This window comes from Phyllobates terribilis, unplaced genomic scaffold, assembly GCF_046119375.1.
Source record: "Phyllobates terribilis strain yellow unplaced genomic scaffold, ASM4611937v1 Scaffold_1__5_contigs__length_1240528914, whole genome shotgun sequence".
Classification (NCBI taxonomy): domain Eukaryota; kingdom Metazoa; phylum Chordata; class Amphibia; order Anura; family Dendrobatidae; genus Phyllobates; species Phyllobates terribilis.
In genome coordinates, this window is record NW_027362761.1 from 1,158,231,506 (window position 1) to 1,158,254,162 (window position 22,657).

Here is a 22,657-nt window from a genome sequence, read left to right on the forward strand (position 1 = left end):
CAGACGAAAGCTATTTTGGTAGCAAACAAGACTTTCCGAGAGGCAGAGAAATCTAATTATAGGCGGCTAATTTGTGAGCTGCATATGTTCATTACTGTGGAGGTTGTGGTGCGGGGTGTGATGTCACCGGTGAGTGGGCCGCATCCCACCTGGGGCGCCAATACTCTCCGCTATTACTACAGAAACAGGTGTGGGAGCGCGCTCTGCTCAGACATCTCCTCCAACGCAACAACAACCACCACTACCACGCCTTTACTGACCGCCATAGCACCCAGAGCGCGAGAAGCCGGAGTACGCGGGCTGCGTATAATACTTCTGTGTAATGGAGGATGCTCAGCACACGACAAGCCCAAAGTCATCACTGCAGACACAAGAGGCCTGTGACTACCTCTGTGACTACCATCATCGGGGCCCAAAGGCCAAGCCGCTGATCCGGCCAGGACTGCGGGCCCCTTCAGATCAGCGCTGAATCCATAGTATGTAAGGACTTGAATAAAATCTCTACCTATGGCGTCTATAAACCTCACTGTTCTTACCGGCATAAATGACATTAAAGTGAACTTCTATCTTTTAACTCCTTCCTGCTACAGCTAATGATCATTTTTTGCTCTTTGGAGCAAAAGCCATAACTTTTAATTTTTCCATCTACATATGAAGACTTGCTTTTTTTTTTTTGCAGGACAAGTTGTAGTTTTGGATGACACCGTTTGTTCTATCATCCAAAAGAAATCCAATTATGGTGAAAAATAAATTATGATTTTATGATGTTCATTGTGCGGTAAAAAGATGACCTTACATTATGATTTTCCAGGTCACTCCGATTATGGAGATACCAAACTTGTCTAGTTTTTTTTTTATAATTTAACTGGGGGAAAAAAAATCCGAAATTTGTAAAATAAAATACATAAAAAATATTGTCTTGTGTCGCCATTTTCTAAGACTATGCTATGTGGGGTTCATGCTGTATATAAGAGGCTATGTGGGGGCTCATACTGTATATAGCAAGCTATGTGTGGGCTCGTACTGCATATAGGAGGCTATGTGGGGGGCTCGTACTGTATATAGGAGGCTATGTGGGGGCTCATACTGTATATAGGGGGCTATGTGGGGCTCATACGGTATATAGGAGGCTATGTGAGGGGTCCTTACCGTATATAAGGGGCTGTGTGAGGGCTCTTACGGTATATAGGGGCTGTGTGGGGGCTCTTACGGTATATAGGAGGCTATTTGAGGGCTCATACTGTATATAGGGGCTGTGTGGGGGCTCTTCTGGTATATAGGAGGCTATGTGGGGGCTCTTACGGTATATAGGAGGCTATGTGGGGGCTCTTACAGTATATAGGAGGCTATGTGGGGGCTCTTACAGTATACAGGGGCTCTGTGGGGACTCATACTGTATATATGGGGAAAGCTGTCTGCAGGCTCATACAGCATATAGGGGGATGTCAGCATACTTAATTCTGCTCAATATTAAGTGATACAACATTAATATAAAATAATTATTAATATATTGATATTAATATTGAGCAGAATTAATTTCAGCCTATTGGTTTGGCCTCCACAACAGTCATGCTCTCATGTGGCCTCTTGGGAAAATTAATTGCCCACCCCTGTTTTATATGATACCATTTGGGGTACATACCTCATTTTGATCACTCTTTATTTTATTTTTTTAGCAACATGTGGAGACCAACAGCAGCAATTCTGGCATTTCATTTTTTTTTCTCTTTACGATATTTACCATTCGGAGTCGGATTAATTAATTTTTTTACTTTGATAGATTAGACATTTACGGATGCGACAATACCAAATGTTTATTTTTTAAATTCTTGAACTGGGAAAACTTTTTTTTTAATTCAAACTTTTATGTATTTTTTTAAAAAAATTAAAACGGTTAAGCGGCATCGATGGGGGCTCACACTGGACCCACTAACTATGTAGTGACCATTATATTCACTGATGCACCAAAACTGTAAAAACAAAACCCCAAAAACTACATTGAAATTGTTTTTTCACTCAACTTGGAATTAATTCTTGATTTTTCAGTACATTATATGGTAAAGTAAATGCTGTCGATCAAGACTACAAGCCGTCCCGCAGATAACAAGCCAACATACGGCTGTGACGACGGAAGAATAAGAAAGTTATAAAAGAAGTGGAGGAAAAAATAAAAGTGCAAAAATAAAATTTGGCGGCAGTGGAAAAAATATATAATAATAATAGCAATAATATTAAAATAAAACGTTTTATGCTTTTGATTTTTTAGAAGTTAGGAAACTAATGGTCCATATAGGGGGTATACCTTGCCCATCTTGGTGAAATCTTGGCATTTGATGATTCTACCAAAGGTCTGAAGACCTAAATCTCCAATCCTAAATATGGCTATGTAACTGATCACTGCAAAAAAAAAGAAAGAAACAGTATTAATAAGCATCAATAATAATAATACACTCTGGTCAGTGTGCTATAGATGAGAACGCATGATGTCCTTCTGGACATCTGTCAAGTCAGCAGTCTTCCCCATGATTGTGGAGCCTACTGAAACAGACAAAGGGACCTTTTTAAACGCGTAGAAAGCCTTTGCAGATGTGTTTTGTTAATTATTCTAATTTACTGAGATAATGACTTTTGTGTTGTCATTGGCTGTAAGCCATAATCATCAACATTAACAGAAATAAACACTTGAAACAGATCACTCTGTAATGACTCTATATAATATAGGAGTTTCACTTTTTGTATTGAAGAACTGAAATAAAGTTACTTTTTGATGATATTCTAATTTAGAGAGATGCACCTGTATAAATAAACTTGAGGGTAGCCACACGGGCAAGCGGTTAACCCACTGAATGGGGCTATTCACCATGTGAATCCGCAGCGGTGCAAACCGAAAATCCACGGCAGAAATCGGAGGTTCAGTTTTTGATTTCTGCTGCTGATTTTCTTTCTTATCAGTTCAGCGTTCTAAGCGGAATATCAAAATGTCTCCAAAGATTTCCCTGATTTTCGGGTCATCACATCACGGCACATTTAATCTTTCCCACCCATCAATGTAGATCTTTCCACCCCTTTCCTGCACCAAGTTGACCCGTTGTTCACTTTCATAGCTGGGAGCTCCTACTTACCAGCAAACAAAGACCGCACTGACAGTAGATAATGCTTCCCATCCTGGGCATAGAAAGCTCGGACAACAACGTCCAGGAGATTTTTATATTGAACACATCCACAAAGAACGTCAAGGACAAACTGTTCTTCTTCATCATTAAGAATCTAGGAGAGAAAAGGCAGGAAATCTACAGGTGGATGAACTATAGCTACAAGAGAAATGTATCGGGACTAATGATAGAAGGAACGTGCTTAACACTAAACATTCTGTCAGCAGATTTCACAATACAAAACTGCATACATTTGTAAACAGATCTTTTAGACCTGATGAGGCTGGTGTACTTACAGTGATAATGCGTGACAGAATGGCTGTACAATACTTTTTGAATGTTTAAACTCAATTTCCTTATTTGATTGTCAGCTTCTCAATGTCCCTCTCCTTCTTGTTATGAATCTCTGCCCACCTAGCCCTACTGCCAGCTCCTCAGTGTTCCTCCTACCTGCTGTTGCTGAATTTCGATGAATCAAGCTTCATTGACAGCTCTTCAGTGCCTCTCCTCCCTGCTGCTACTGCTGAATCTCCGAGTATCAGGCCTGATTGAGAGCTCCTCAGTGCCCCTCCTCCCTGCTGCTGAATCTCCACCCAAATGACATTGTGCTGTCCTCCTACCTGCTGTTGAGACCTCACACTGCTCAGTACAAGCTGCAGCTGACAGGCTCGGTGGGTGGAGACGGAATACACGTTGACTCATCAGTTCTGTTATACTTTGGCTGGACTCATAAAATGCTCATAGTAATATTAGGATTATACAGCCATTAAGACATGGATTTTCATAGTAAGTACACTAGTCTCAACAGGATATATATTTATATTGTATGAATCTTTCACTGCCCCTCATAAAGAGTGTGCCTAAGGTGACAATTTAAAACAATTATATAGTTGAGCTACTAATAGCGTAGTTAATAAAATATCAATTTGCGGTGGTCTGACCACAAGGTATTAGATAATGGGTCGATTCTTCACGACTAGCACACGCTCATGCTACGCCAGTCTTGACGGAGTACAAGAAGCACCATATTCATTAAGAGGTACACGCCATTTTAATTGAGTTTAATGTATGAAGCATGAAAAACGTTGTGTCAGTCTTCACTTAGTTCCGTCATTCTATTCTTAGTCCAGGAAGATTGAGCTGACTAATTTCACCAAGTACTGATTACCATCATCTGTGTGAATACAATCAGCGAGGTCAACAGGGAAACCTCTGCACATATACGTCATTGTGATTTCAAGGCAAATTATCCCCTGAAGTTGGACGCCGGTCCTGCAGCATTCATGACGAGACGCACGAGGAAATATTATTAATCACAAGGCAAATTAACAGAGGTTTCCTTCTTCACTAAACGCCCCATAAAAAAGTCTTAAAATTAGGTAACTACAACCTTGGATGGAGAACAACGCCTGGCAAATGACAGCGCGTCATTATATATCAATAAAAAACTAGGCCTAAATGCAAAAGCAGTGAGAGAAAAAGTAAGTACACCCTTACTGCCTTTGTAGTAACTTAGCCGGGTCCTACTAATCAAATGCTCTTGATGAATTGTTTTTCAGCAAGTGTGACCGCTATAAGTGTGACCGCTGTAAGTGTGACCGCTATAAGTGTGACCGCTGTGTGACCGCTATAAGTGTGACCGCTATATGTGTGACCGCTATAAGTGTGACCGCTATAAGTGTGACCGCTGTAAGTGTGACCGCTATATGTGTGACCGCTATAAGTGTGACCGCTATAAGTGTGACCGCTATAAGTGTGACCGCTATAAGTGTGACCGCTATAAGTGTGACCGTTATAAGTGTGACCGCTATAAGTGTGAGCGCTATAAGTGTGAGCGCTATAAGTGTGAGCGCTATAAGTGTGACCGCTATAAGTGTGAGCGCTATAAGTGTGACCGCTATAAGTGTGACCGCTATAAGTGTGACCGGTATAAGTGTGACCGGTATAAATGTGACCGCTATAAGTGTGACCGCTGTAAGTGTGACCGCTATAAGTGTGACCGCTATAAGTGTGACCGCTATAAGTGTGAGCGCTATAAGTGTGACCGCTATAAGTGTGACCGCTATAAGTGTGACCGCTATAAGTGTGACCGGTATAAGTGTGACCGCTATAAGTGTGACCGGTATAAGTGTGACCGCTATAAATGTGACCGCTATAAGTGTGACCGCTATAAGTGTGAGCGCTATAAGTGTGACCGCTATAAGTGTGACCGCTATAAGTGTGACCGCTATAAGTGTGACCGCTAAAAGGGTGACCGCTAAAAGAGTGACCGCTATAAGTGTGACCGCTATAAGTGTGACCGCTTTAAGTGTGACCGCTGTAAGTGTGACCGCTATATGTGTGACCGCTATATGTGTGACCGCTATATGTGTGACCGCTATATGTGTGTCCGCTATAAGTGTGACCGCTGTAAGTGTGACCGCTATATGTGTGACCGCTATATGTGTGACCGCTATATGTGTGACCGCTATATGTGTGACCGCTATAAGTGTGACCGCTTTAAGTGTGACCGCTATATGTGTGACCGCTATATGTGTGACCGCTATATGTGTGTCCGCTATAAGTGTGACCGCTGTAAGTGTGACCGGTATAAGTGTGACCGGTATAAGTGTGACCGGTATAAGTGTGACCGGTATAAGTGTGACCGCTATAAGTGTGACCGGTATAAGTGTGACCGCTATAAGTGTGACCGCTATAAGTGTGAGCGCTATAAGTGTGAGCGCTATAAGTGTGAGCGCTATAAGTGTGACCGCTGTAAGTGTGACCGCTGTAAGTGTGACCGCTATAAGTGTGACCGCTGTAAGTGTGACCGCTATAAGTGTGAGCGCTATAAGTGTGAGCGCTATAAGTGTGAGCGCTATAAGTGTGACCGGTATAAGTGTGACCGCTATAAGTGTGACCGGTATAAGTGTGACCGCTATAAGTGTGACCGGTATAAGTGTGACCGCTATAAATGTGACCGCTGTAAGTGTGACCGCTGTAAGTGTGACCGCTATAAGTGTGACCGCTATAAGTGTGACCGGTATAAGTGTGACCGCTATAAATGTGACCGCTATTAGTGTGACCGCTATAAGTGTGAGCGCTATAAGTGTGAGCGCTATAAGTGTGAGCGCTATAAGTGTGACCGCTGTAAGTGTGACCGCTATAAGTGTGACCGCTGTAAGTGTGACCGCTATAAGTGTGACCGCTATAAGTGTGACCGGTATAAGTGTGACCGCTATAAATGTGACCGCTATAAGTGTGACCGCTATAAGTGTGACCGCTATAAGTGTGACCGCTATAAGTGTGACCGTTATAAGTGTGACCGCTATAAGTGTGAGCGGTATAAGTGTGACCGCTATAAGTGTGAGCGCTATAAGTGTGACCGGTATAAGTGTGACCGCTATAAGTGTGACCGTTATAAGTGTGACCGCTATAAGTGTGAGCGGTATAAGTGTGACCGCTATAAGTGTGAGCGCTATAAGTGTGACCGGTATAAGTGTGACCGCTATAAGTGTGACCGGTATAAGTGTGACCGGTATAAGTGTGACCGCTATAAATGTGACCGCTGTAAGTGTGACCGCTGTAAGTGTGACCGCTATAAGTGTGACCGTTATAAGTGTGACCGCTGTAAGTGTGACCGCTATAAGTGTGACCGCTATAAGTGTGACCGCTATAAGTGTGACCGCTGTAAGTGTGACCGCTATAAGTGTGACCGCTATAAGTGTGACCGCTATAAGTGTGACCGCTATAAGTGTGACCGTTATAAGTGTGACCGTTATAAGTGTGACCGCTATAAGTGTGACCGCTATAAGTGTGACCGCTGTAAGTGTGACCGCTATAAGTGTGACCGCTATAAGTGTGACCGCTATAAGTGTGACCGCTGTAAGTGTGACCGGTATAAGTGTGACCGGTATAAGTGTGACCGCTGTAAGTGTGACCGCTATAAGTGTGACCGCTATAAGTGTGACCGCTATAAGTGTGACCGCTATAAGTGTGACCGCTATAAGTGTGACCGGTATAAGTGTGACCGCTGTAAGTGTGACCGCTATAAGTGTGACCGGTATAACAGCAGAAGTTCTGGCAGTTTGCTGGTCTGGAGCATTCAGGCCTGTGCTATTCTCAAGTATGAAAGTTACTTTCCATCCAAAAGATCGGGGATAACTAAGACCCTTTCCCACCAGCCGTTCCCACTCTCGGGCCCATGTATACAGCGGAGCAATCAGATAAACAGCAAGTAATACAATGTGCATCGGGCTGTGTATAAGGAGTGTAAATGAGCGCTGATTGAGGATTGGCGCTCGTTACGAGTAGACCACGGCGGGGGGAGATTCCACGGGAGACCACTGACTAATGAGAGCTGACGCCACGGCGTACGGCGAGCACATCACTCACTTCTTCAATCCTGGATTAAAACTTTGACATCCGAAATGCTCAGAATCTCTCGGAGGCAGCGGAGGAATCAGATGTTCATCGGGATTTCAGTTACTTTTCTGGATTTGCCGGAGACAGATTTATGATTCCAAATGACATCTGTCTGACATTGTAATATCAGATCTGCAGCTCTGGAGCTCGCGGGAAGTGAGACGAGCGCGCAGGCTTCAAGTGCGCAATTAAATGCCTCATTATGAATGTCACTCCACCGCTGGCAGATATACAAAAGCCTTCTGTAAAATGATTAAGACGTCTCGCAGGAGCAATTAGAATATTTCTTCTGCTCTGACAGTTGTTAGATTGCTGGAAACCAGGATCATGCTGTGCATGGAGGCCGGACCCCCTACATACCACATACTTGTATATACAGAGAGACGCATGCCTGGTGGACGTTGGGGATCATGCTGTGCATGGAGGTCGGACCCCCTACATACCACATACTTGTATATACAGAGAGACGCATGCCTGGTGGACGTTGGGGATCATGCTGTGCATTGAGGTCGGACCCCCTACATACCACATACTTGTATATACAGAGAGACGCATGCCTGGTGGACGTTGGGGATCATGCTGTGCATGGAGGTCGGACCCCCTACATACCACATACTTGTATATACAGAGAGACGCATGCCTGGTGGACGTTGGGGATCATGCTGTGCATGGAGGTCGGACCCCCTACATACCACATACGTGTATATACAGAGAGACGCATGCCTGGTGGACTTTGGGGATCATGCTGTGCATGGAGGTCGGACCCCCTACATACCACATACTTGTATATACAGAGAGACGCATGCCTGGTGGACGTTGGGGATCATGCTGTGCATGGAGGCCGGACCCCCTACATACCACATACTTGTATATACAGAGAGACGCATGCCTGGTGGACGTTGGGGATCATGCTGTGCATGGAGGTCGGACCCCCTACATACCACATACTTGTATATACAGAGAGACGCATGCCTGGTGGACGTTGGGGATCATGCTGTGCATGGAGGTCGGACCCCCTACATACCACATACGTGTATATACAGAGAGACGCATGCCTGGTGGACTTTGGGGATCATGCTGTGCATGGAGGTCGGACCCCCTACATACCACATACTTGTATATACAGAGAGACGCATGCCTGGTGGACGTTGGGGATCATGCTGTGCATTGAGGTCGGACCCCCTACATACCACATACTTGTATATACAGAGAGACGCATGCCTGGTGGACGTTGGGGGATCATGCTGTGCATTGAGGTCGGACCCCCTACATACCACATACTTCTATATACAGAGAGACGCATGCCTGGTGGACGTTGGGGATCATGCGGTGCATGGAGGTTGGACCCCCTACATACCACATACTTGTATATACAGAGAGACGCATGCCTGGTGGACGTTGGATGCATCTACATTCTCATGCTGCATTTCTAGCAGCAGCAGCAGAAATGCCACATCGGTATTTAATACATTTGTTTTTTTGTGATAATGGCATTATTTTGATTGGTCAGGAGACGGGGGTCCTGAGAAAAGTGTAGGGGCGCCCGTATTATCCTGCATAGGCTCAATAGAAAGTCCAAAGATCTGTATAACACCGCTCATGATCTGAGGATGAATTGCTTTTTCCTTTGACCAGCTATAGGTGCCAAGTACCTGAATACTCAGGCGGCGTCCTGCTGCCTGAGCCTTCCTGTAAAGCCACGGAGCATGATGTCAAAGGAGCGTGCCGGCTTACCATAAAAATACTTTGCACTCAAGAAAAATGTGATTCAAGGTGTTTTATTCATAAGTGTAATCCACAGACAAAAGCATAACGTTTCGGTCCAATCTTTGACCTTCATCAGATGCACCAATTGTGGTGGAAAACACAAAGAAAATGAATCAGCATCTTCCTGGAGCCATTCCTACAGTGATGCTCTGCCATACCAGGGCTCTTTTTATTTTGCCTTGTACTTCAGCTTCCACGGCAATTGGTACATCCGATTTGGCCGAAACGTTATGCTTTTGTCTGTTAGTTGAACACCTTGAATAACATTTTTCCTGAGTGCCAAGTTTTTCTGTTGAAAGTTGGCGTACGCTCTTGTGGCATGATACTGCCTGGCTTTACATGCCGACTCAGGAAACCGCAGGCAAGCAGGGACGTCAGGAAATCGCAGGCAAGCAGAGGACGTCAGGAAACCGCAGGCAAGCAGAGGACGTCAGGAAACCACAGGCAAGCAGAGGACGTCAGGAAACCACAGGCAAGCAGAGGACGTCAGGAAACCGCAGGCAAGCAGAGGAAGTCAGGAAACCGCAGGCAAGCAGAGGACGTCAGGAAACCGCAGACAAGCAGAGTACGACAGGAAACCGCAGGCAAGCAAAGGACGACAGGAAACCGCAGGCAAGCAAAGGACGACAGGAAACAGCAGGCAAGCAGAGGATGTCAAAAATCGCAGGCAAGCAGGGACGTCAATAAACCGCAGGCATGCAGAGGACGACAGGAAACCGCCAGCAAGCAGAGGACGTCAAGAAACCACAGGCAAGCAGGGACGTCAGGAAACCGCAGGCAAGCAGGGACCTCAGGAAACCGCAGGCAAACAGGTGGAGTGCAGGAAACCGCAGGCAAACAGGTGGAATGCAGGAAACTGCAAGCAGGCGGACGACTTCAGGAAAACGCAGCCAAGTAGATGGAGATCAGGAAACTGCAGGCAGGTGGCGTTCAGAAAACCACAAGTAGGCGGAGTACTTTTGGAAACCGTAGGCAAGCAGGTGGAGTGCAGGAGACTGCAGGCATTTAGCAGTAACCCTCTGGAGTAACGGGAAAGTCAGCAACCGAAGCCGTACACAGCCAGGAAGACGTCCTGAAAACAACAAGTGTACACAGAGAAGAGGTCCAGAAGACCCAGGGACAGGTAGCCAGCAGAACTCCGGAGTCACTAAAAGCCGCAGACAAGTAGGAAGAAGCACTAAAAGCTGCTGATCTACAGGAGACGTCCTCCAGCCCGCACCTAGATTGCTGTGCACGCACAAACTGCAAGTCTAGTCTGCAGAAATTACTTTATTCTGCAGTTCAGTGAGGGTTTGGTTGATGGCCTATACTAACGGTGGCCATATACATTAAATGAATCACAGCCATGTATGCTGATTTTAGCAAGACCAATGTATGTGGGGGGCCTTCAGACTTTTCTCATCATTTTGGGTTAATGAAGGATTGGGCATGCTGGACGTGAACCTGTATGACTGTTTTATTATTAATGCAGATAAACCATCAGAGGCGTCTAGCAATGGCCGCCTTCCTTTAGAGAATATATGAAGCTCGGCTCAGTATACAGTACAGACCAAAAGTTTGGACACACCTTCTCATTTAAAGATTTTCCTGTATTTTCATGACTATGAAAATTGTACATTCACACTGAAGGCATCAAAACTATGAATTAACACATGTGGAATTATATACTTAACAAAAAAGTGTGAAACAACTGAAAATATGTCTTATATTCTAGGTTCTTCAAAGTAGCCATCGTTTGCTTTGATGACTGCTTTGCACACTCTTGGCATTCTCTTGATGAGCTTCAAGAGGTAGTCACCGGAAATGGTCTTCCAACAATCTTGAAGGAGTTCCCAGAGATGCTTAGCACTTGTTGGCCCTTTTGCCTTCACTCTGCGGTCCAGCTCACCCCAAACCATCTCGATTGGGTTCAGGTCTGGTGACTGTGGAGGCCAGGTCATCGGGCGTAGCACCCCATCACTCTCCTTCTTGGTCAAATAGCCCTTACACAGCCTGGAGGTGTGTTTGGGGCCATTGTCCTGTAGAAAAATAAATGATGGTCCAACTAAACGCAAACCGGATGGAATAGCATGCCACTGCAAGATGCTGTGGTAGCCATGCTGGATCAGTATGACTTCAATTTTGAATAAATCCCCAACAGTGTCACCAGCAAAGCACCCCCACACCATCACACCTCCTCCTCCATGCTTCACGGTGGGAACCAGGCATGTAGAGTCCATCCGTTCACCTTTTCTGCGTCACACAAAGACACGGTGGTTGGAACCAAAGATCTCAAATTTGGACTCATCAGACCAAAGCACAGATTTCCACTGGTCTAATGTCTATTCCTTGTGTTCTTTAGCCCAAACAAGTCTCTTCTGCTTGTTGCCTGTCCTTAGCAGTGGTTTCCTAGCAGCTATTTTACCATGAAGGCCTGCTGCACAAAGTCTCCTCTTAACAGTTGTTGAAGAGATGTGTCTGCTGCTAGAACTCTGTGTGGCATTGACCTGGTCTCTAATCTGAGCTGCTGTTAACCTGCGATTTATGAGGCTGGTGACTCGGATAAACTTATCCTCAGAAGCAGAGGTGACTCTTGGTCTTCCTTTCCTGGGGCAGTCCTCATGTGAGCCAGTTTCTTTGTAGCGCTTGATGGTTTTTGCAACTGCATTTGGGGACACTTTCAAAGTTTGCCCAATTTTTTGGACTGACTGACCTTCATTTCTTAAAGTAATGATGGCCACTCGTTTTTCTTTACTTAGAATTTGTATTATGGAAAGAAAAAAGCAACTAACAGTCTATTCAGTAGGACTATCAGCTGTGTATCCACCTGACTTCTGCACAACACAACTGATGGTCCCAACCCCATTTATAAGGCAAGAAATTCCACTTATTAAACCTGACAGGGCACACCTGTGAAGTGAAAACCATTTCCGGTGACTACCTCTTGAAGCTCATCAAGAGAATGCCAAGAGTGTGCAAAGCAGTCATCAAAGCAAAAGGTGGCTACTTTGAAGAACCTAGAATATAAGACATATTTTCAGTTGTTTCACACTTTTTTGTTAAGTATATAATTCCACATGTGTTAATTCATAGTTTTGATGCCTTCAGTGTGAATGTACAATTTTCATAGTCATGAAAATACAGAAAAATCTTTAAATGAGAAGGTGTGTCCAAACTTTTGGTCTGTACTGTATGTGTACATGGAAGTCAGGAGGGATAACTTTTGGCCAATCAAGCATTCAACCAACAGTGTCACTGATGTATCAGGTTTGACAGTCGTTCTGGATCCAGCTGTAGAAGGTCGCTGCGCTTGGCTTTTCAGACACCTTCTTCATCCTTTCATCTCTGGAGTGTAGTGGTATGCTTCTTTCGCTAGGACCCAGCAGTGATCTCCATCTTCTGCTGCTAATTGACACACCCTTGCTTGATACAGAAAAACCCTCATTGCCTCCAGAGAGTCACCGGTGATAGTACTATTTCCCCTGCTCAGGCCTGGGGTACAAGGAGTCGGCTAGTGTCTTCTTTAAGTTTCTTGGTGGATTATTGTCGTCTTCTCTCTGGTGTCTTCTCAAGCTAAGAGTATCCCCTTGTCTGTTTCCCTTGTTTGTCTTTAGTTGCAGTGGGACTGACTGGTGCTCACTCCCCCTCCCTACCTAGGGCCTATCGCTAGGGGCAGTCAGGGATTAGGCTTCCTGCTCGGCGATAGATGCGGAACCTATTTAGGGACGATAGGGGAGTCAGGGTGTTGTAAGCTCTGCCTAGGGGTCTCCACTCTCCCTTTCCCTAGTTGCTGGCCTTCTCCCCCTTTTCCCATCATCATACACTTGGTCCTTCTCTCACCTAGCATGACAAAGAGCTAACCGAAGTAGAAGTCATCAATATAAAATCACGGAAAAGCCCATTAAATACTAACTGGTAATACCAATACTCAATTATAACATTTATTCTGGATAAAACCTAAGAAACAAAATGCAATTTAAGTAAACTGTGCTATCTAACTTGTTAGGCCACGGCCCCACTATCAGTATTTGATCAGTCTTTTTTCTCAGGAGTGGGAGCCAAAACCAGGAGTGGGTGATGAATGCAGAATTGGTGACTTGTTTCTATTTTACCTTTTCTCTGATTGTTCCTCACCTGGTTTTGGTTCCCACTCCTGAGATAAAATACTGACCGAATACTGACCAAATACTGATAGTGGGGCCGTAACTCTGCCTGTTGCAATTCATCAGTGTTAGCAGAGACACTGAGACAAATGACAGGAAGCTGGGAGCGAGTCTTTGTGTCTCGGCTCCTGCTCTCCCGTCTGTGAAACTGCAGATAGTCATGAGAGACGTAGGGTTTACTCTAAGGCTGTGTGCCCACGATGCGAATTTAATGCGTTTCCGCCGCGAAAACGCATTAAAAACGCTTGTTAAGTTGTCTGCCATGTTTCCCAATGATAATCCGCATGTGCTGTGCACATGCTGCGCAAATTTCCGCTGCTGATTATCATTGCGGAAAAATCCGCAGCACAACCATTTCTTGTGCGTAATCGCGGCAAAATCGCCGCCATTGACTTGCATTGAACCGCATAACATCCGCATGTATACATGTCTGTATGCGGATGTTATGAGTTTCAATGCGCGGATGGTACCCAGGTCTGGAGAAGAGGAGACTCTCATCCGACCCGGGTACCATTAGTAAAAAAAGAATTAAAAAGTAAAAAAAAAACATTATACGTACCTATCCGGTGGCCCCCGGTCTCCTCTCCGATGGCATCCTCTGTCCTCGGCGTCCCGCAGTGTTCTGAAGGGACCTGGGTTGACGTCATTTAGTCATGTGATGGTCACGCGACCGCTGACGTCGGCGGTCGCGTGACCTGTCAGCTGACTAAATGACGTCATGGAAGGTCCTTTCAGAACACGGACGCCGAGGACAGACAATTGATGCTGCATTTAAAGCAGGATAAGTTGGTCACACACTATATATGCCGGTCGCATGGATTTATATTGTGTGACCAACTTGTCAAGCACTTTTCCAAGTGATGCTCAAAATTGCTTGGTAAAGCGCTTGAAAAAACGCATGCGGAAATGCTTAAAAAACGCTTCTCCCTGGCAGAAAAAAGCATGTACAAACCACATGTGTTTTTTCTGCCAGGGAGAGGCAGAAACTCTCAGGAAAAATCCACATCAATTCTGTATCGTGGGCACATAGCCTGGGGGCAAAGCAGGTATCAGGCACAATGCATGCTCAGAAGTGAGAAAAAGGAAGTCCCAGGATCTAAAGTGCTGGTAGAATGCTGATGATGACAAACTGACCACAAAAAAAAAAGAGTGGATGGCAACTTACAGAGTATAAGAACTGGGGTAGATCCTGGACATATTAGACCGGTATGACAACAAAAATAAATTAACTCCTTGGTGATGAGGGCAGCAAGACTGTGCATTTTTACACGTCTTGTGTGAAGGGATAAGGAACGATAGTCAGCCTCATTTTTAATGGAATGTTTAGGTGTGTAATTTTCATTACCACATAGCATTGTTGAAACCAAAGGTAATTTATGTGTATTTTCCCTTATCAATAAGTCATTAATAATATCTACAGTCCCTTTACCTTCAGCTTCTCACAGTAATTAAAACAGAAGCAGAACCAGTATCAAAGGACAGCAGAAAACGAGGCTGCCCAAAACTGGAGGTCCCCTTCCATGCATTACATTAATGGGGGTTGCATCTAATAGTCACACTCCATAGAGTCAATGATCTGCTAACCTGAGAAATCTCTGTGTGGAAGGACCTGGAGGGGCTGTAGTGAAGCTTCTCCTTTTTTGGTAACGTCTTTGGGTTGAATTACACAGATGAAAGCAGGCATAAAACAGTGAGTCAGGTCAGAGAGACTACAGGCAAGCGCTGTTTTATACCTTTCTCCAGCCTCTTTAACCGGATATCAGCACCCCCACTTAGTAGATCCATTGGGGACCTTGTGGTGAATATCATGGTGTCCTTTTGGAATTGTCACTTGAAGTTGAAGGTCCCACCACCAGGACTAATAACGAATAATCTCCAGTATGGACAAACCCTTTAACGCAGGTTGCTTCTGATTGCCATCCTCCTAAGAGCTAATGAACTGCTCTGAGAAATCAGTGTATGAAAGGTCCTGGAGAGGCTGTAGTGAAGCTTCTACTAAACTGTTAGCACAGATTAAATGATTGTGGGTAGTTTTTACATTTTATATCTTAGCTCTTCTTCTGATTGTCCAAATCAGGTTTTTATTTTTAATGTATTATTTCAAAAATGATGGTCAATTTTTTTGCAGTTTTTTTTTTGTTATTTTTCACATATTTCAAATTGAAAGCAATTTTCACAGTGGCCACTAGGCCTCATTTACAATTCACACTTCCTGTTCATTCAGGAAAGCTACATGGACATTAGCTTAGCTCTGTCTGACCATGTAATAAGCATTCTCTCATCTGGGCAAAGGTCACTGCGATCAGAGGGGGAGGAGGTGAGCTGTGACATCACATAGTGTGAATGGTGGATCCTGTGTTATCTACTGTATATAGAGGTGTTATCAGTCATTGTACAGGAGGAGGAGGTGAGCTGTGACATCCCCTATTGTGAATGGTGGATCCTGTGTTATCTACTGTATATAGAGGTGTTATCAGTCATTGTACAGGAGGAGGAGGTGAGCTGTGACATCCCCTATTGTGAATGGTGGATCCTGTGTTATCTACTGTATATAGAGGTGTTATCAGTCATTGTACAGGAGGAGGAGGTGAGCTGTGACATCACCTATTGTGAATGGTGGATCCTGTGTTATCTACTGTATATAGAGGTGTTATCAGTCATTGTGCAGGAGGGGGGGGGAGGTGAGCTGTGAGGTCTCCCCTATTTCTGGCATGTATGAGTATTAGGCATAACTGAGCACATTCTCTTACCTGAAAGTCCTCCATAGATTCTTCTAGGAAGTGCTCCAGGCTCCGATCCTCCGGATTATACTTGCTATGGAGCTGGATTATCAGGCTGAGGCATCTTCCATAATGAGTCATCTGTAACCATACAAGTCCGACAAGAAAGCTATGACGTCAGGACACTAAAACACGTGATTACTCGGATCTTTTTCTACGTGATACGTGACACTTTACTATAACGTCTTCACACTTTTTATTGTAATAACATAATTGCAGTCATTATAATCACTATTATCACAGAAAGTACGGATGCATTTACCTTGTCAGTGACACAATACAGTCCCTGCTAAACGCATCCCCCCCGGATATTATATTATGTAGGTACTAAGAAAAGTAGCTGCAACCATCACAACGAGGCGAACACCTGTGGTTTAGCTCTTAAAAAGTTTGTGCTCACTGAGCATTTTGAGGAGTTTATTAGAGCAGGTCCAGCAAAAAAAAAAAAAAAATCACACAAAAAACCCTTTTCTGATGACATTGCGTGTTTTTTTTAGCGCTTTCAGATTTTGAAAAACACCTGGCAGTAAAAAAAAAAGAAAATGCATGTCAGTGGGTCCTGATAGAAAACGCTCCAAACTAAGCACTATCCAATCAAAAGGCTGCAAAAAAACATGAACGGAGAAAAAAAAAGATTCAAAAGCACTTAAAGGGGACATTTCACCAGTTAAGAGGGCCACATCATAGAATAGCGGCTGCAGAGCTGAGTAAAATGTAGTTTTTATTGTTTAATTTCTCCTCTCCGTTACGGAGATATTAGTGTGTAAAGTTTAGGTTGTAATTCATGTAGTTCAACTAAGCGTTACCATAGATGTCTCTGGGGGCGTGTACTTCTTCCCCTGTATGAAGTCGACCAATCATAAGCAGGCAACAATACACAAGGGAGAAAAGAACACACCCTCCTCTTCACTGATTTCCGCAGCAACTATGTAGAGAAATAGTGTGACTGAGTTATGTATCAGTACAAACACTTCACTTCCTTTTGCTCGTTTTTGCCTCTGGGGGTGTGTACTTCTTCCCCTGCATGAGGCTGACGAATCAAGCAGGCAACAATAAACAAGGGAGAAAAGAACACACCCTCCTCACTGATCTCCACAGCTACTGTGTAGAGTAATAGCGGAGCTGAGTTATTTATCAGTACAAACATTTCACTTCCTTTTGCTCGTTTTTGCCTCTGGGGGCGTGTACTTCTTCCCCTGCATGAGGCTGACGAATCAAGCAGGCAACAATAAACAAGGGAGAAAAGAACACACCCTCCTCACTGATCTCCGCAGTTACTGTGTAGAGAAATAGCGGAGCTGAGGTATGTATCAGTACAAACATTTCCTTTTGGTAATTTTTTCTTTTTTTTTTTCTTTAACTGTATAAACTAGTGAGCGGCTTCCAAGTAGAAGCCCCCAGAAGAATGGACCAGTTACTTCTTTTAACAGCTTCATGGATTTTGAAGCCAGAAAGAAGCTCCAAAAAGACTGACTATGTGCACAGCAAGTCGTTTTTACATTGTTATTTATATGTTCATTTTTTATTGCATTTTATTAAGAGCTTTTTCAGGTGGATTTCATGTGAATCCGTCATGTCCTGTGTTCAATTTGGGAGGGTGACTGCCGGCTCTGTTTATGTTACATACGGTATATAAAATTGTTTGGAAAAACAAGTTTGCATGAGATTTCAGAAATTTCATTCATTTTTCTGTTAGGGCTTGTTCACACATTGCATTTTTTTATTTGCAGGAAAAAAACAAAAAGTATAGTACCAGCACAGTGAATGAGATTTCTGAAATCTCATACATAGCCTATTTCTTTCCTTGTAGATTTGAAGCATCAAGGCCTTTTATGAACCTCTATTTTTCACTGTTTTCTGCAGCGCTTTTCACCCATTCAAGTGAAAAAACACATCAAAAATGCACATATTTTTCCTTCCAACATTCCAGTATTGCCAGCTGATTTTTATTCTCCAACTACTGACCATGTGCAGATTCCCCTATTGTAAAACGCTGCATTTTTTTCTGTCCAAAAAAATGGACGAAAAATATATAAAAAACACATTGTGTGAACAAGCCCATTACCCAGAAGCATGAAATCCTCAGTCTGATGGAACATGCCACAGTTTTCTTTTGTCTCACTAATATCCCTAGCCAATATTTCATTAGGGCATCGAACCCGAAAAACATGGGCCACACATTAATAGGCCTTTTTATTTTTACTCTTCAGGTATGTGAACATGACGACTTTTTTCAAGCAGATTCCGCTCTGATCTCGCCTCAAAAAGCCCTAAAAGAAAACAGCAAAAAGAACGAACATACGGCACAGCAATGTCAAAAGACTTCCTCGCTCGTGTTCCGTCTTTTTGAGCTTCGAAAGCCGTAAAGCAGCTAAAAGTGACCCGGCGATTCTTCAGGCGGCTTCCAGAAGTTTATATACAAAATAAAGAAAACAAGAAAAGTCAAGACAAGAAAAATGCCAAAGACTTTCTTCAATAAAAACACAGCCAGCGTTTTTGTTACGACATAGCTTATAATCTTAATCAGCCAGACGTCTAGAATTGTTAAGCCAAGAGAAATACACCATTGTGTTTATGTTGACTTGTAAATGTATGTGTATTTCTGTGGTTCGTCAAAAAGGTCATACTATTTGTATAACCCTGACTGTTGTCTCCTCTTGGTTCGGTGAACCATGAATGTTTGCTAAATATGTTGATTAACCATTGTGTGGACCCTGTGGCTTGTTGACTCACAAAACAGGAGGACAAACTATGTAAATTCATTAAATGCTCGAACAATGAGACCTGAGCACTTTACCTTTCCCCCCAACCTGTAACTGATGACCTTACACAGATGTAAATGTAAACAAGGATGTCTGTAGTGCTGCAAGCAGAATCAAGGAGAATCAGAAAGACTTTACAAGGAGAATGAGAGACATCCTTCAGGACAGTAGATGGATAGCATGGCGGCTCCATCCAAAGAGACACAGATTTGGATTCTACATGATTTTGGCCTAAGGGTATATAGCCTAGACTGGAAAGATAGGGATCTGCTCCATTGACCATCAGAGATCCCATGGATACATTTGGGGAGACCAGGTTGGGACGATGAAGTCACCTGGCCCCATGGATATGTTGTTTGGGGTTGCCAGGTGGGACCCTCCGGTCGCCTGGAACCCATGGAGACATTCGGAGAAGCCAGATTGGGACCAGCTGGTCATTTGGCTCCATGGAAACTCTCGGACAGGCCAGGGTGGGACTCCCGGGTCTCCATGCCTTGTACCTCGATGGACTGCTAGCTTCCTAAGCTTGCCGCTATCTTCTCTCGGTGGGGGCCTGCCAGAATCGGGGGGGCCACTGGTTGAGGTAGTTGGCCCAGGAAATCCCAAAGTCGCAGCTGTTGTATCCCAGGTGGGCCAGCGGAATGGTGAGCCTGTGTAATGTTGTACCATCTTGGGACTGTTCTATGTGTTTTTTGTCGGTTTTGTGGTGCAATAAAGTATTGCCGCACAGTTTTACCCTCGCCCTGTGTTGTCTAAGTAGTATTACACACACGGAAGACCCCGGGTCTTCACAGTTTTCCTATAACGTCTTCCACTGCAAAAGTTCTGTGGGTACGCCGGCATCTAGACGCCGCCGTGGGCACATGCCTTTAATAAGTGATATGTATAAAACCTATGCAGGATTTGTGTCTTCTACGCCTGTTTGACATAAGTGAGTTTTTCCGCACTACTGAGCGTGATGTCCTCAATGGTCTAATTAGACTCCATCTCTTCTTGTCCACAGTAAATATGACAGTCCTAACCTATGAGGACTGCCACGGCTGCTGATCCAGTCTGAAGTTTGAGTATTTTCCAAGTCTCTGTTTGCTTGTGAATACTGGACGGCAGCTAATAAGACTGCAGAACGGCGTGATCATGAATGAAACACTTAGCGGCAAGTGAGTAATGGCGCCACACCTGCAATAATTGGCGGTGCAGATGGACCCGTGTGACCACATAGCAAATTGCAATGAAGTGACCGTGTTGAACCCATGAAGACATTTCATCATTTCCTCCGCCTTGTGAAATAGCTCAGGCTGTCATATGTTCAGGTAGTGACTATCCAGACCCTGCAAACGTACAGGGAAGTGTCTGCGAATATAAAGAATAATGGGAGCGTAATATACTGTACGTAGAAGAAATCACAACAAACCTCATCTACACATTGCTGGGAATTTCTGAAAGGAAATTGACCTGCGGTTTGGATATTGAAATCTGCAGCAGGTCATATTTTTGTGTAGATTCAAGTGGATTTCACCAATTACAATGGAGTCTGATGGGTAACATCTCTCCTTATGGAGAGTGACATACTGGTGTAAGGAGACTTATAGGCCATGAAATGCTCCTCTGGGAAATTAAATATGCAAATTGCCTCTTCAGAAAGGAACTCTAGTGCCACCTACTAGAAGTTGTAATTTGCATATTTAATTTCCAAAAGGAGCATTGCAAGGCCTATAAGTCTCCTTACAATGGAAAGAGTGAAATCTGCAACAAGTCCACAAGAAAACCCGCGGGAATATTACTGCATATAGGATTTGTTCACGTGCTGCTTTTTTTCCAGTGTATTTTTCAAAGGTAAAAAATGCCTTTGTGAAATCTCATGCACCCGCTGCTTATTTTTTTTCTCGCGGATTTAAACCATCAAATCTGCAGCACGTCAATTCTTTCAGCGTTTTTCACCTATTCAAATAAATGGGGAAAAATATATAAGACATGCACATAACAAGTATAAAAGGCACTTATTTTACTCAGGTTATTTTTGTTACACTCTGGTTTTTGGTGCAGAAAAATCTGCTGCAAATACTCAACGTGTGCACACGGCCATAGGCTGCAGATGCACTGCTAAAAAATACACATCCAAATATGTAAAATATAGAGATTCCTTTTCATATGAAAGGGTGAAATCCGCGCTAAATCCACAAAAAGTGCTGACAAGCTGCAGACTTTAAAATTCGCACCACTATATTTAACAGGTACAGCTGAAAGCAGAAGTCTCCACACACTATATAAAAAGACACATCTGCAGGTTTATCTCAATATCTAACATGGAATAAGAATAAACCTTTCCTGTTTTAGATCATTTAGGATTACCAGAATTTTCAATATTTGCCAAATGCCAGAATAGTGAGAGAGAGAGAGAGAGAGAGAGAGAATGTTTTAAGGCATTTTTATAACTTACTGCAAAGTCAAAAGTTTCCATACACTAAGATTACTATGCCTTTAAACAATTCTGGACTGCCCATATAATGATTTCATGTGTTTGGAAACTTCTGATAGGTTTTTTGGCAACATCTGAGTTAGAGACACACCTGTGGATGTATTTTAATGCACACCTGAAACACACTGCTTCTTTTGTAGCATCATGGGAAAGTCTAAAGAAATCAGGAAGAGAATTGTGGACTTGCACAAGTCTGGCTCATCCTTGGGTACAATTTCCAGATACCTGAAGGAGCCTCGTTCATCTGTACAAACAATTATACGCAAGTACAAACAAGATGGGAATGTCCAGCCATCATACCGCTCAAGAAGGAGACGGGTTCTGTGTCCCAATAGATGAACGTGCTTTGGTCCGACATGTGCATATCAACCCAAGGACAAAAGCAAAAGACCTTGTGAAGATGATGGCAGAAACTGGTAAGATTGTGTCAATATCCACAATGAAACGAGTACTGTATCAACATGGGCTGAAAGGCCACTCTGCCAGGAAGAAGCCATTACTCCAAAAGAAACATAAAAAAGACAGATTAATGTTTGCAAATGCACACAGGAACACAGACCTTAATTTTTGGAGACATCTACTGTGGTCTGATGAAACAAAAATTGAACTTTTTGGGCATAAAGACCATCGTTACGTTTGGAGGAGAAAGGGAGAAGCTTGGAAGCCTAAGAACACCATCCCAACTGTGAAACATGGGGGTGGCAGCATCATGTTGTGGGGTTGTTTTGCTGCAGGAGGGACTGGTGTACTTCACAAAATAGATGGCATCATGAGAAAAGAAGATTATGTGGCAATACTGAAGCAACATCTCAAAACATCAGCCAGGAAGTTAAAGCTTGGGCAGAAATTAGTCTTCCAAATGGACAATGACCCGAAGCAAACTGCCAAAATGGTAACAAAGTGGCTTAAGGATAACAAAGTCAAATGTTTTGAAGTGGCCATCACAGAGCCCTGATCTCAATCCTATTGAAAATTGGGCAAAGCTGAAAAGGCTGCGAGCAAGGCGACCTACAAACCTGGATCAGTTACATCAGTTTTGTGAGGAGGAATGGGCCCAAATTCCGACCAAATATTGTGAGAAGCTTGTGGAAGGATATCCCAAACGTGTGACCCAAGTCATTAAGGGCAACGGTACTAAATAGTAATGAAATGTATGGAAACTTGACTTTGCAGT

The 22,657-nt window shown here is 43.7% G+C and overlaps 1 protein-coding gene across 4 annotated transcripts in view; it reads right to left on the reverse strand.

The window, feature by feature from the left end:
* LOC141162585 (cilia- and flagella-associated protein 99-like) overlaps positions 1 to 22,657 on the reverse strand; it is an 83,469-nt gene that overhangs the window by 49,958 nt on the left and 10,854 nt on the right. For 2 of the 4 annotated variants that reach the window (XM_073648836.1, XM_073648862.1), the window contains exons 2-5: positions 20,184 to 20,357; positions 16,216 to 16,326; positions 3,123 to 3,267; positions 2,303 to 2,397 (exon numbers count right to left, since the gene is read on the reverse strand). In XM_073648836.1, coding sequence (XP_073504937.1) covers positions 2,303 to 2,397; positions 3,123 to 3,267; positions 16,216 to 16,326; positions 20,184 to 20,267 — 435 coding nt within the window. In that variant the 5' untranslated portion in view covers positions 20,268 to 20,357. The remainder of the gene's footprint in view (positions 1 to 2,302; positions 2,398 to 3,122; positions 3,268 to 16,215; positions 16,327 to 20,183; positions 20,358 to 22,657) is intronic. The other 2 variants (XM_073648846.1, XM_073648854.1) reach the window with 2 other exon arrangements.